The sequence below is a fragment of the Chiloscyllium punctatum genome, chromosome 8 (genome assembly GCF_047496795.1).
Source record: "Chiloscyllium punctatum isolate Juve2018m chromosome 8, sChiPun1.3, whole genome shotgun sequence".
NCBI lineage: Eukaryota > Metazoa > Chordata > Chondrichthyes > Orectolobiformes > Hemiscylliidae > Chiloscyllium > Chiloscyllium punctatum.
In genome coordinates, this window is record NC_092746.1 from 32,368,550 (window position 1) to 32,382,031 (window position 13,482).

General features: G+C 37.9%; 1 protein-coding gene across 1 annotated transcript in view; it reads left to right on the forward strand.

Annotated features, from left to right (window-relative positions):
- Positions 1 to 6,804, forward strand: part of macc1 (MET transcriptional regulator MACC1) — a 62,218-nt gene extending 55,414 nt beyond the window's left edge. The window contains exons 4-5 of the mRNA XM_072575341.1: positions 3,925 to 4,113; positions 4,210 to 6,804. Coding sequence (XP_072431442.1) covers positions 3,925 to 4,113; positions 4,210 to 4,422 — 402 coding nt within the window. The 3' untranslated portion in view covers positions 4,423 to 6,804. The remainder of the gene's footprint in view (positions 1 to 3,924; positions 4,114 to 4,209) is intronic.
- The last annotated feature ends 6,678 nt before the right edge of the window (positions 6,805 to 13,482 follow it).

The window sequence follows — 13,482 nt, forward strand, 5'->3', positions numbered from 1 at the left end:
TCAGTATTGACACTCTTGTTTTTTTTATGCATGTTATTGCTCTGGATTTTGGTGTGCAGGGAATCATTTCAAAGTTTGGTGATGAGTCATAATTGGGAAGCATTGTAAACTGAGAGGAGGGCAGTGTAGAACTTTTAAAAAGTCATTGACAAGTTGGTGGAGTTGGCAAATAGTTCAGAGTGAGATTCATTTTGGTAGGAAGAGCATGAAGGTACTTCTCTGAAGAGAGTTCAAGAGCAGAGGGATATGGGGTATCTGTGCGCAAATCATTTTAAAAGTAACAGGAGAGGTTGAGAGAATAGTTAATAATAAAGCATTCAGTACCCTGGGCACTACTAATGGTGTTAGAGTACAAAATCAAGGACATCATGCTGAACTTGTCTACGTCACTAATTAAATCCCAGCTGGAGTTTTGTCGTGCCCAGAAGCTTAAATGATGAGGACCGATTCGCAAAGTTGGGTCTGCTTTCGTTGGAGATGGTTGAGAGAAGTTTTCAATCCTGAGCAATTTGGACAGCTTGATCAAGGAGAAACTTCCCACTTCTACAATGATAGGAAATAAGAGGAAACCGATTTAAAACTATTTCCAACAGTAGCAAGTGCAACGTGTGAAAAACCTTTTCAGAGTGTTTTGTGTGTGGAATGCATAGAAAGATAGAATCCCTACAGTGTGGCCAGAGACCATTCAGCCCATTGAGTCGGTACAAATCCTCCGAAAAGCGTTCCACTCAAATCCTGTCCCCCACATTGTCCTGATTTAAACTCCACCCCCTCACCCCCCCCCCCCCCCCCCCAACTATTTACTATGGCTTATCCACTGAGCTGACACATCCCTGGACACTACAGGGCAATTTAGCATGGACAATCCACCTGAACTACACATTTTCGGACAAGCATTACTTGGAAGTGTGGTGCAGCAAATTCAATTGAGGCATTCTAGATGGTCTTTAGATAATGATCTAAAGACAAAAGTTGGGCCAATGTACAGGAAAAAGGCACGAATTTGATACTAAGTCACTATGCTCACTCGAAGAGCCAACTCAGACACAATTGACTGGCCGCCTCATGCTGTTGCAGTTCTGTGGTAAGAGAATGTTGACCGCCCAATTTCACCAACTCCTGTTTATAGAACATAGAACAATACAGCACAGAACAGGCCCTTCGGCCCACGATGTTGTGCCGAACTTCTATCCAAGATTTAAGCACCCATCCATGTACCTATCCAAATGCCGCTTAAAGGTCGCCAATGAATCGGACTCTACCACTCCCTCGGGCAGCGCGTTCCATGCCCCCACCACTCTCTGGGTAAAGAACCCACCCCTGGCATCTCCCCTATACCTTCCACCCTTCACCTTAAATTTATGTCCCCTTGTAACACTCTGTTGTACCCGGGGAAAAAGTTTCTGACTTCAAAAGTTTAATTGAAAATAGGTGGGTTGAGTTGAGACTTGTTTACATTCCACCCATGCATTTTGTGAAAGTTCCCCCAACATACCAAGTTATTAAACTTTTGTCAGACGTTTTCAATAAAAAGCTGTAATAATGACTGCAGCCACATACATTATATAGAGGACATGGGTGAGACCTCTTCTGGAATTGTCCAGTTCTGGTTGCCCAAATATAGGAAGGATATTATCAAGTTAGAGAGGATTCAGAAGAGATTTACCAGGATGTTGCCGGGCATGGAAGGTTTGAGTTATAAAGAAAGGCTGGACAGATTGGGACCTTTTTCACTGGAGCTTAGGAAGTTGAGAGATGACCTGATAGAAGCTTATAAAATAATGAGGACTACAGAAAGTTAATGGTAGTTGTCTTTTCCCTAAGATGGAGGATTTTAAGACTGGGTGGTACATTTCCCAAGGTGAGAGATTTTTAAAAGTCAGGGAACACGTTTTTTGCACATAAGGTGGTTTGAGTGTGGAATAAACATCCAGAGAAAGTGGTGGATGTGGGTACAATTACAATGTTTAAAAGACATTTGGTTAGATGAATAGCAAAAGTTTGGAGGGCCAGGAACAGGCAGGCGGAACTAGTTTAGTTTGGGATTATGTTCAGCATGACTGGTTAGACTGAAGGATCTATTTCCATGCTGTATGACTAACTCTACTAGATAGTCACTTGTTAGTACAGAGCTGAAAAGGACCGGCTGTCTTAATTTTCTCATACAATTCTCCTGCTAAGTGAAAGAATGATGTTCAAAAGTACCAATAATGTATACCTGTTATGACACACAATCAAATTAAATCAACACCACTACGCCCCCCCCCCCCCCACAAAACAAGCTTGTATTTTCAACGCAACAAAACTAAAACCATCAATGATCCTCAAAATTGACCCTTGGTTCCTTTCCAGACTTCTTGAATAACCAGTACCAGACTTTGAATAATCAATACTAGACTCTAGCTTTATAGCTTAAAAGATTTATCAACTTATTAATATAGTAGCTTTAATGGAGCAAATTTTAAAGCATGTGGTAAGTTTAATATCTGATTTAAACCCAATCATCTTTGATTATTATCCTCACTCAGATGAATAAATGGACACAGTGTGGGATAAATAAAAAAGAAAGATGGAACTGGCCATTTCACTGAAACAGCCTCCACAGGCACATATGATTGTATCTTGCTCGGTTTCTGAGGATACCACTGCATGCAACTAGATTTCAGTAGGTTTTAAGGAATGTTCATTTAATACTTAATACTTATTATTTGAGATTCTATTCTCCAAATTTTCAATAAGTTGATAATTGAAGGAGAACCAGGGAGTATTCAAACCTCTGTGCTGTAACCTTGGCAGGTGCAATTCTAACAGACCCAAACACAGTTTTTCCTCACTTTTTGGAAAAAACATCTGCTCCAGTCCAAAGGTCACCTTCAGATCTTGGTTCATAGTTCACATCTTCAAAACAAATCTTATTAGAAGTAAAATACTAAAAGTTTTAGCATACTGCATAAGAGGAGTGCAGATCAGTTAGCAAGTCCGTGCTGGTTTATTAAGACATTACCAAGGAAAATGCAGCAAGGAATTTTTCCCTGTGCTTTTGCACTGACTGGACACATTTTTTCTTTTGTCCCTGTAAATGAGTATATATAGTTTCCGGCAAGTTTATGTGAGCTGCATTGTGAACCTGACTGATAATCCTAGATTGGCCCTTAGTAGAATCATTAGCGCACACAAAATTGTTTAATTATCATTCTTTTTGACTTGAAAAGTGCTCAACAAAAATCTGAGCAATAGGTGAAAATACTATACCATAGCACCACAGAAGTGTTTTACCTGAACAAGATACAACCAAGTCCAAAAAGGCATTCTGAAGTATGCAAAGTGTTACATTGAAAAACAATTGAAGGTTATCATTTGGACTCATGATGCAGCTCATTATGCTTCTAAGAAGTTACATAAATTCCTATGAAGGGATCTGCTCTCTGCAGAAGAACAAGGAATTCAACACAACGTGGAGAGCTATCGTCCCCTTGTGCATTCTCCATGACAATCCGTTGAGAGATCAAAGTAAACTTTCCAACCAATCCGTACCCTTTTTTCTCAAACAGTATAAACTTTTGCTGTCTTTGAAATTTGGTCTTCCAGAATCTGTCCTAATGAACTCGAGACAAAAGCTTCAACAGCTTCTCTTTGTTGGTATTCTATGTAATTATAAAACCATATCATTCCTCTGCACGTAATTGAATTGTACTCTGAAGAATTATTTTAATTTTGTTTTACAGTGCTACCATGGGCTTGATAAAAATCTAAAGGTTTGAAAATCTAATCTTGATTGATGTGTGATATTTTCATTCCAAGCAAAGCTATCTTTCTCCAGCTACTCTTAGCCAACTATAGATATTAAAGTCTGTGTAACAAGCTGAAACTTTGTCATACTAAACTATAAACTATTTTCTAAATGACACACTTGTTGTTTTCTAGGGACTGTTAAAGCTTGATTGCCAAGGAATAGTAGCTCGCCTTGTTCAAGATGTTGTTATGCTCTCAACAGCTGTGGAGCTTGGTGTTCGTTGGAGAGAGTTAGGGGAAAAACTATCCAAACTCTCAAAGCAGCAGATAGAATCATATGAAGCACCTCACAGAACTAAAAGTGGTGAAATTAACCAGGAGGTGGGATATTGCTTTGATGGTGTTGCAACAATCCAGCATTTTTTTTTTCATGCATTTTGAACTCTTTCATTCACATTTTATTTGTCCTTTTTACAGACCATGTGGAAGCCAGCATATGATTTTCTTTATACATGGAGCATCAAGTTTGGAGATGGATACCGGGATGTACTGCAAGAGTTGCACACTGCACTGGATAGAATGAAAAACCCAATTACAAGACATTGGAGACAACTAACAGGGGTTCTTATTTTGGTGAACTGTATGGAAATACTAAGAGCTGCTGCATTTGCCAAGCATGATGAGGAATAACTCTTTCTTAACTCTTTTTGTTTTAATGAAAACAGGCACTAAATCAATTCTTAAACTGTTTGTGAAGTGGGGGAGAGAGAAGCAAGACTGTTCTCCTAGAATGCAATTACATATCTGATAAATACTATCAAACAAAACGTGATAAGTTATAGGGTCCATGTATGTCTCAGGTGAATTGAAGATGGGTTAAGACTTGGGAATCATTCTATTACTTTTGTTTTCAAATATTTGTAGCTTAGCACCAAATAAGTTGAACCTAATTACAGAAGTGATGTGTTTGTGAAAAATATTGGGTTAAGTGACAAGCTGTTTCTTTTCTTTTTTTTTACTTTTTTAGCATCTGTATTTCACTTCAGAGCATGATAATATTTGGACTAAGTTCCCTTTTCAAATAGTTTTAAAAATGTAAACCATAGTTCTTTCATGATCAGCAATTTAGGGAGAATTTGGTATAATATGCATGATAAACCAGGATTTATTTTCTGTGGGAGTTGTGGACTGCCCCATCATCTCTCAATGTTTACTTCACAAGCTTAAACCAAAACCTATAGTGAACCACTAGGGTCATATATTTAATAACATATGCACTACTATTTTTTGCCAACGTAATTTTTGGAGTCTTTACATGGCCATGATATTTGTATGTTATTCCTTGTCTGTTATTTTAATGTGAGCATTAACACAGTGTCTTAATATGTCCAAGTCAATAATGGTAAAGGAATAATATGTGCATACATTAAGCACTCGTCTGATGACCACCAATTTCTAGGCTTTATTTTCAAAACTGATAAAATAAAGTACGTAGTTCCAGCAATGCAAAAACCACATGCTATGACCGATGCTTACAATATTCTTAAATTGACTCCAATATCATCTTGATTTGTGTGAATTGCTGTCTCTTTTTTTTGGGATTTAGTATTCTTCTATAGATCCCATGAGAGAAAAGATCATGTTTTCAGATTCACAACCTGGAGCCTCCATACTTGATGAGTTTTCCATTTTTATTCTCTTCTTGCAATTATTTTAATAAGGCATAGCACTTCAAAGTTATGTATAGATATAAGCAATGCTTATAATGTTCCATCTAGAGAGTAAGGGTCATTTTTATAAATGCATGTCCCTGTCAGTGTTACACACACACAAGTTGCTCATCAGGAATTCACATCCTGAGATGACTAAGTTTTGCGGGATGTTCAAAAATGAATAACCGATCATTTGGGCCTGATTCTCTAAAAGGTTCTCCTTATGTATAAAGCTCTTTTCTGGGAATACAGTTTGTAAAATTGCTTGTAGGGAGTCATACAAAGAACGATTACAAAATAACATGAGGATCATCAGGTATGATGAAAGGAAGCCTTTTCTACTTGTGGGTGATGTGTGTGCGCTTAGGGATGAGAATAAGTGTCTAATCTTCATCCACAGTTTAGATACCAAACATTAATAAGTAATATGTGCCATATGCCCTCATTAAACTCTGCCAAAAGTTGATATACTGCCATGAGATAAAGTTGGCAAATACCCATTATCCTTATTGTACCTGTTAAGAAAGCTGCCAAAATTTCTAAAATGCTGGGATCAATAGTGATTGCATTAATGATGTACATATAGTTTACAGTTTTTCTCTGGGGATAAGTTATTTCCTTTTGTCTTGTATTCCTCCTTGAACTTTTAATTTCTTCTCACATATATATTGTATAAAATAAAAATTATGACAAGGAATATTGAGGAATACAAAGATATGTTGTATTATCTGGTGCAGTATGTAGTTCTTTTGCAGTAGGTTATAATTACTTTATCTTTCTTTCTTCCATGGTTTGCTATGTTCTTGTTCCTAGGGCTGAAGGGCACTCGGTTACTGACTTCTGATTTTCTGTAACTGTTTCAGGTAACAATGGCATGTTTTCTTAGCAAAGTAAAGTAATGTAATGCAATATGTGCTTCAAAAAAATTGAAACTTGACATCTGTGTTCACCAACTGTTAAACAAGATATTCTGTGGTTATCCAGCTCTTTTTTTTTTTGTTTTACTATTTGTGTAGGTATACATACTAGTGCTTTATGTCATTTCAGGTTATATTTTGGGATTGTTCAGAAAAATGAAAACCATTTTAATTTTAGATTCAATGTTTAAAAGCTATGACAAATGTTTCCATGTTATTAGGTTGAAGTATTCCTACTATTTTCTGATCAATTTCTTCTTGTAACAGCTAATTTGGGACTGTAGAACAGTGCAATTGCTTATGTACAGTGCAAGGCACATAGGACATAGCTGAATGTTTTTTAATATAACCTTTTCATGCAAGTATCGTGAAATACAACTTGACAGAAATACTTAGCAGCATTATTTACTCCACTTGTCAATAAAGTTCTAAATTAGAATTAAGCTGCATCTTGTGTTTAATCGCCAAATTTCATATGGTTTATAATGGTAACACGAATGACTGAATAAATCAGATCACAATGAAATCTGGGTTGATGTCAGTCACATGGCTGCAAAGTTTCTTGAACAATGAAACTTAAGTTTATTATGCAGAAGAAATAAATACAAGCCATGCTGCCTAAATGTAGAAACACTTCAGGAAATAAAATCTTAAAACACGTGGCAAAATAAAGTTTTTGACCTTCTTTTCAACACCACCAACTTACAATGATTCAAATCCAAAGAATCTGAGGCTCAACAAGTAAATACAGTAGGTCATATTGTGAAATGTTATTAATTACCAGAATATTAAAGTACAGATACTTTTGATGTCCTAAAATATTTAGACTAGCTCAATATGAGAACAAATAAGATCTTGCAATGACCAAAGTGAGAATGTGGAAAAAGTCTAATTTACCAATCCACCAACCACCGAGGAGGAATTACGAAGTCCATTCTGATCAACAATTCATGGAAGCCAGCCCAACTTCTACAAATTTCAGGATATCTTCAAGAAGAAGCAATTGCCTGGTTAAAGTATCCAGGTTACTGCCAAGTAAGACTTCCAGTTTCAGTCAGAAAGATAGTCTTTATTCAAAAATCCAGTAACACCAGAGCAGCTGTCGTCCATGATGGAATTCAAGAGATTAAAGGACCCCTGCGTGATGTTATAAGACAGCTACTTAAGCTCCTCTATGAAAGAAATTTGGAAGGTTAAAGGTTCTTCAGATAAGGTTATGGACTAACAACTCCAGATACAAGGGACAACATCTTCCATGAATGATATCTGACCGAGGAAAGATTCCCCAACAGAGAAGTGATCCACAGATCAGAACTAACATCAACATTTCTCAAACAAAAGGTCTATTACTCATCCGAATCTGAAGAGGATATTTAGAAAACTGGAAATGACCAGGCCAACAACCCTTGAGAAGTCCTAGATATTGTGGATTGGGTTGATGGGGTAGTGGTAAATAAAATATTGTTACACACATGAATGTATAATGTTTACCTACAAAGAAAATGAAGGTTAGAGGGCAATCTTACATAAAGTAATGGTTCTGCGAAACTAATGTTCTGTTACATAAAATTTTACTGTTTGATGTAACGGTCTTTGGGTGGAGATACTTGAAATGTGCTTGAGTATCTGATGGAAACATGTGTCCTGTAAAGCTCCCAAGAGTTCTTAGTAAATAGCCTAGCCAGTAATTGTAAACTATAATTATTGCTATTGTGCAATAAACTATTTTATGTTAAACAAGTGCCTGTTCTGCTTAGATAGCCACTAGACACAGTGTAGAGAAAGGAGAATTAGAGGCAGTAAACTAGCTAAATCGGAATGCTGGCAGTAGTGATATTTGAAAATGACTTTTTTTCACAAATGCAAACCTTAGATGAATCCAGTTTTAACAGTGCTTCTGTAAGTGGACACTTGGTTATCAGTATAATCTTACCTCTAAACTTTAATGTATGAAATCTGCAATTTAGTGACAAAGGACTCTGATATATAAAAACGTTTTGCATGCTGATAGCGAAGTGTGGCTTGGAAAAGATGCTTGCTGTCTCAGTCTTGTGGAGCAGAATATATTTGTCATTTTTTTACACGTAAATGTTTCAATTGTTATTTCACGCATTGTACAACAATAAATAGTTTTCGTCAAACTCATTGTTAGAGCTTCCTGAATTAGAAGTTTCCAAAATCTCTAAGATTTTAAACAGTTTTGTTTGCACATAATTTTTTTGTAGCAATTCTTTATTTACTGTTTTATTTAAAAGTGTCAAGACAACATCTGTATTTACAGCCTACGGCTTGACTATAAGGAAAATGTTTAAGAGGTAACTTTTATTTTATGGAAACATCATTGAAGTAGTTTAATCAGTAATGAATAGAAGGTAGAGGAATAGGAATGTTTGAGGTTGGATTTTCTTGCTCAAAACATCCATTTGTTCATATTAGCTAAAAACATTAATAACTTATGTTATATGACACTTCAGAATTATTCATGTTTTTTGGTCTATCTTAAACATTGTACGTTGAACACTTGTTGACAAAGTCAGTAACAAAACAAATTATGGGGCCTAATGGCTGATTTCAAAAATTTGTCTTCTCTAAACCAAAGGCAGATATTGACACAGCAGTGATTAGAACTGTTTGTCCACCTCAATTGACCAACAATCCTTTTATTTTCATGTTTACTGACCTTTAATGTCATGTTGATCAAATATGCCTTCTTTAATTCTTCAAAAACATTTATAGATGGAATTATTTTTAAATGGAGAAATTATGGCAGTGTTAAAGGTTTCTAAGGATCATGGAGTCTGTCCATTATAGGCACATTCCAATTACAATCATTCTCTGTTTGCATAGTGGATCATCCTCCATGTGGCTCTGTAATTTGTTAATGTGTAATGAAGTGACATGTTTCTTCTGGTCTAAGACTTAAACTGTTATTGTCCTGACAACTGTAAGTATCTCAAGTAAAGTGAGCTAATATAGTCTCAAAATGGCTGAGTTAAAAATGATCCCTTGGGTAGTGTTAATTTACTGGAATTTCCTGTTATGTGAAGATTGCACCTGAATCAACAGAATTATATGTCACTGCTATTTTATTTATTTTAATTTATGATATGCATCATGTCTGGACCTCACAAGTTGCATGCTTTATGCATGACTACCCTTGGAATTTTAATACTATGCCAGGTGATATTGTTAGTACAGTATACTGAAACATGTTTACTGGAAGTTACAAGAGACATTTGTAATTATCTTCGTGTTTCATTAATCCTCTTATTTATTTATGTTGCTAGTTTCTATTTTGATATGTGCTTATGAAAATCTTTGTTCAATCAACTCTCATCATTAATTATTATTGTTTTACCCATACTGACACCAATTTCAATACAAGGATCACCCTGGTCACCAGTTAGAGATATTGGAAATATATTTAAAAGAAAAATAATTGTCAATATGTTAAATTTCCTCTCACTTTATATTGCTTCAAAGTCAATTCCCTTGTATGAAATTCCCAGATCATTCAACTACCTATTTAGTAATTTCAGCAACAGTTTACCCATTTGAGTTTTACGAGAATGGTTTGAGTTATAGAGGTAGAGTACATTGACAGACTGAAAATAATATGCTGTACCATTATTGCTGATGAACAAATTCTCTGGTCCTGAAAAATTTAATGTTAAATGTCTTTCCTTCCATTTCATGCCTTAGCTTGAAACATTTGCAGGCAGTTTATTATGAGGTCAGCAGCCAGCACTCTGTTCATCACTGACCAAAATATCTCTCTCCTGTTAATCAGTGTCTACCATTGTGAAGTCTTACCAATTTTTAAAATGAAACATTGACAGAGAAAAAAAAAGTCCTATATGATGGCCTGTCTTTCTCCCCAAGGAGAGACAAAGTCTGATCCTCCTCACACTAATACTCTCATCCTAGTATTCGCACAGACGACAGATTGGTTTAAGAAATTACCCAGTAGCACCACGTCTCATGGGTGGAATCTTATAGGGGCCTGAATGACATTGCCAATGGCAAGATTTCTGGCAGAATCTGACAAGAAGTCTGGCAAGGTTTATCTCAACAATTCCCTCCATTTTCTATGCGTTTGCTGAACTGTGAGGTGAGTTTCTTGCGTGGCAGTAGTGGGTTGTTAATTAAAGAGGATCATAGCTTGTTATGCATCATCCTATTACCATGACTACCCTCATGAATGCTCAGTTTCTGAATTTACTGAACATTACAAACAAGTTAGATATTGAAAATTCTTAACATTAAAGTCAGTGTGGCAACTGCAGCACTAGCTGCAACCAGCCTCCGTGTTGCTCTGCACTGAACAGCAACAAAGGGCACACCCCCTCATCCATAGACATTGGCACCTGATATTTGCCAACCCCTCAGGATTATCATGGCATCTCTCTCCTTCATTTACCTGATACTTAGGAAGTGCAGACTTGCAATAGAGGGTGCAACAGCAACTAGAATTGAAAAGCTGACACTACAGACAGCAGCACGCACTCCGCTCACAGTTTGGACGAGGTTGCATCTCTGGGTTGATAATTTGCTCTCTTAGTGCTCGCTCACTTAGCACCTACACGCATGCTCACAGCAGCAATGCCTCTTTTACTCTGCCAGTTGGAGCAGTTACATAACCAGACAGCTTGCTTTGCTGGTCAGCATTCCACAGTCAGGAGGTGTAGGTATTGATGATCAACAGTGTACTACATCAATCTCATACCTGCACCATGGGCCAGCAGCTTACATGACAAACGTTAGGAATAGAGGACCATGTGCAGGCAGATGGGGTCAGTTTAGAATGGCCAGTACAGACAGAGTGGACTGAAGGGCCTGTTCTTGTGCTGGATCGTTCTATGTTCTGAACACACTACATGTGCAGCAAGCAAGCAGTTACATCTCAAAGTCTGAGGTGAATAGTTCTCACTGAAGTCCATAGAGGCATCTGTCAATCAGGAAGTCCTGACACACTGAGTCAAAGGCTGCCTCCCTTACCAATATATAGGATTGACCACAGTCAGGTATCCCATTGAGATATTCTCCAATAGAGTGAGGGGGATGGCTCTGTGCTTCTGTAGTTAGGGAGTGGGTCAGTGTCAGTCTTTATGCCTGCTTAGCCCTAGGGATTAGGGCTAATGCAGTTGTCGAAGAGATGTATAGGCATCAGTTAGGGATCTGCGCATTTCTCCTCCAGGCCTGGCCTATTAGGTTGCTGTAGGAGGACAACCATGCTAAACTGTTGTGTCCATCCAGAGAAAAGAGAAGGGAGTGCCAAGGGTGGTGGTCCCATCAGAAAAAGATCCTGGAACCCATTGCGTGGGATCGAGGGTTCTGAAGTAAAGTCACTTGATTTGAAATGTTGACTCTAATTTTTCTGCACAGGTGTCAAACCTGCTGATTGTTTGCTGCAATTTCTCCCTTTGTTTCAGATTTCCAGCATCCACAGTTCTTTATAGAGTAAGAGCCTTGGTCAGAGATGGGTGCAAAAGCAGAGATAGAGAGAAATGTGTGGCATAGACCCTGGTCAGGCAGAGCGGGTCATTGTGCTTCTTACAGCACTGCTGGCCATTCCTCCACATCAATGAGATAGCACTGATCTCAAAGCAGGCTGCCTAGTTTTGGTGGTATAACTGCCTCTGCTCATCTTCCGGGAAGCACTACTACTTTGCATCACACCTCCCACCAGAATCTCCAGCTCCCTGTTGGAGAATTGTGGTGCCATCTTTTCCTCCTCCTCTTCCTCCTATTCTGATATGTTTGGAATCTATCCATGACTGAGCAGGGCAGCTTCACAATGTCACCGCACGTCTGAGTCCACAGCAGCCTTTTCAAACTGGCATAGCTACCAGGGATGACGTTCTTTCTGTGAATATCTGTTCATTGGCCAATTGTTCCAGGAATGGCACCTGGTAAGGTGGGGCGAGAGTCAAATGTAAGGAATACCATTGGGACCAGGTAGATAGTTAATGCAGTCAATATGGTAATATTTGGCAAGAAGTCCTGCTAGACCTCAGTGAGAAACCTGCACAAAACCCAACATGTTTTGTGCTTAGGTATAAGATTCAGTGATCTTTGCTTTTTCTCCATTAATGCCTCTGATTACTTTGAGAAGATTTACTTCTTTTTACATTACTTTATTCATACATATTTTGTACACTCTAAGTCCTAAAGAATATGGCTGAATAGGGAATGTTTCTTTAATAGCATATGAGCATTGCTGGCAATTGTTGCCATCCCTAATTACCCTTGAGAGGTGGTGGTGAGCTATTTTCATGAACTGCTGCATCCCACCTAATGCAGGAATACTCTGTGCCATTAGGAAGAAGTTACAGGATTTTGATCCAACTACGGTGAAGGAATGGCAAAACATATCCAGGTCAAGATCATGCACGGCTTGGAGAAAGGCTTGCATGATGGTGTTCCCACGCACTTCTGGCCATATTCTTCTTGGTGATCAAAGCCACATGATTGGAAGATGCTGCTGAGGAAACCTTGGTGAGTTGCTGCAGGATATGTTGTATTAGCAAGTTTCTGTTTGAAACACTTGCAGGGAATCTCCTTAGTTCTCTTGGGTTACTGTTGTGTGATATAAGGTGTGATATAGGTACATATAAGGGCGGGTTTAATGTCTATAATTAACTTGTATTCTTGAGCCTTTTCTTTTAAAGAAGTGTGCAAGGGGATTCCATGGGATGACATTAGGAATTAGTCTGCACATACTGCTGCCACTATGTACCAGTGATGGATAATAAATTCGCTGGTGTGCGAGGTGCTGCTTTGTCCTAAATGGAGTCAAGCTTCTTGGAGTGCACTCAAGGCAAGCTGCAAGTATTCTATCACATTCCTGACTTTGAGTCTTGTAGATTGTGGACAAGTTTGAGGAGTCAGGAGGTTCTATAATCATATTGGAATTCCCAAACTCCAAACCACACTCGAAGCCATAGTTTGTGAATGTATCTGCTCCACTTCAGCTTCTGGTCAATGGGAGCTCCAGGAAATTGACACTGGGGACTTCAGTGACAGTAACACTCTTAGCTATCAACGTGAGATTTTTAGATTCTTACATTTATATATTGCAGGTAACTTAATTAAAATGCCCTCCAAATGAAAATAACCAA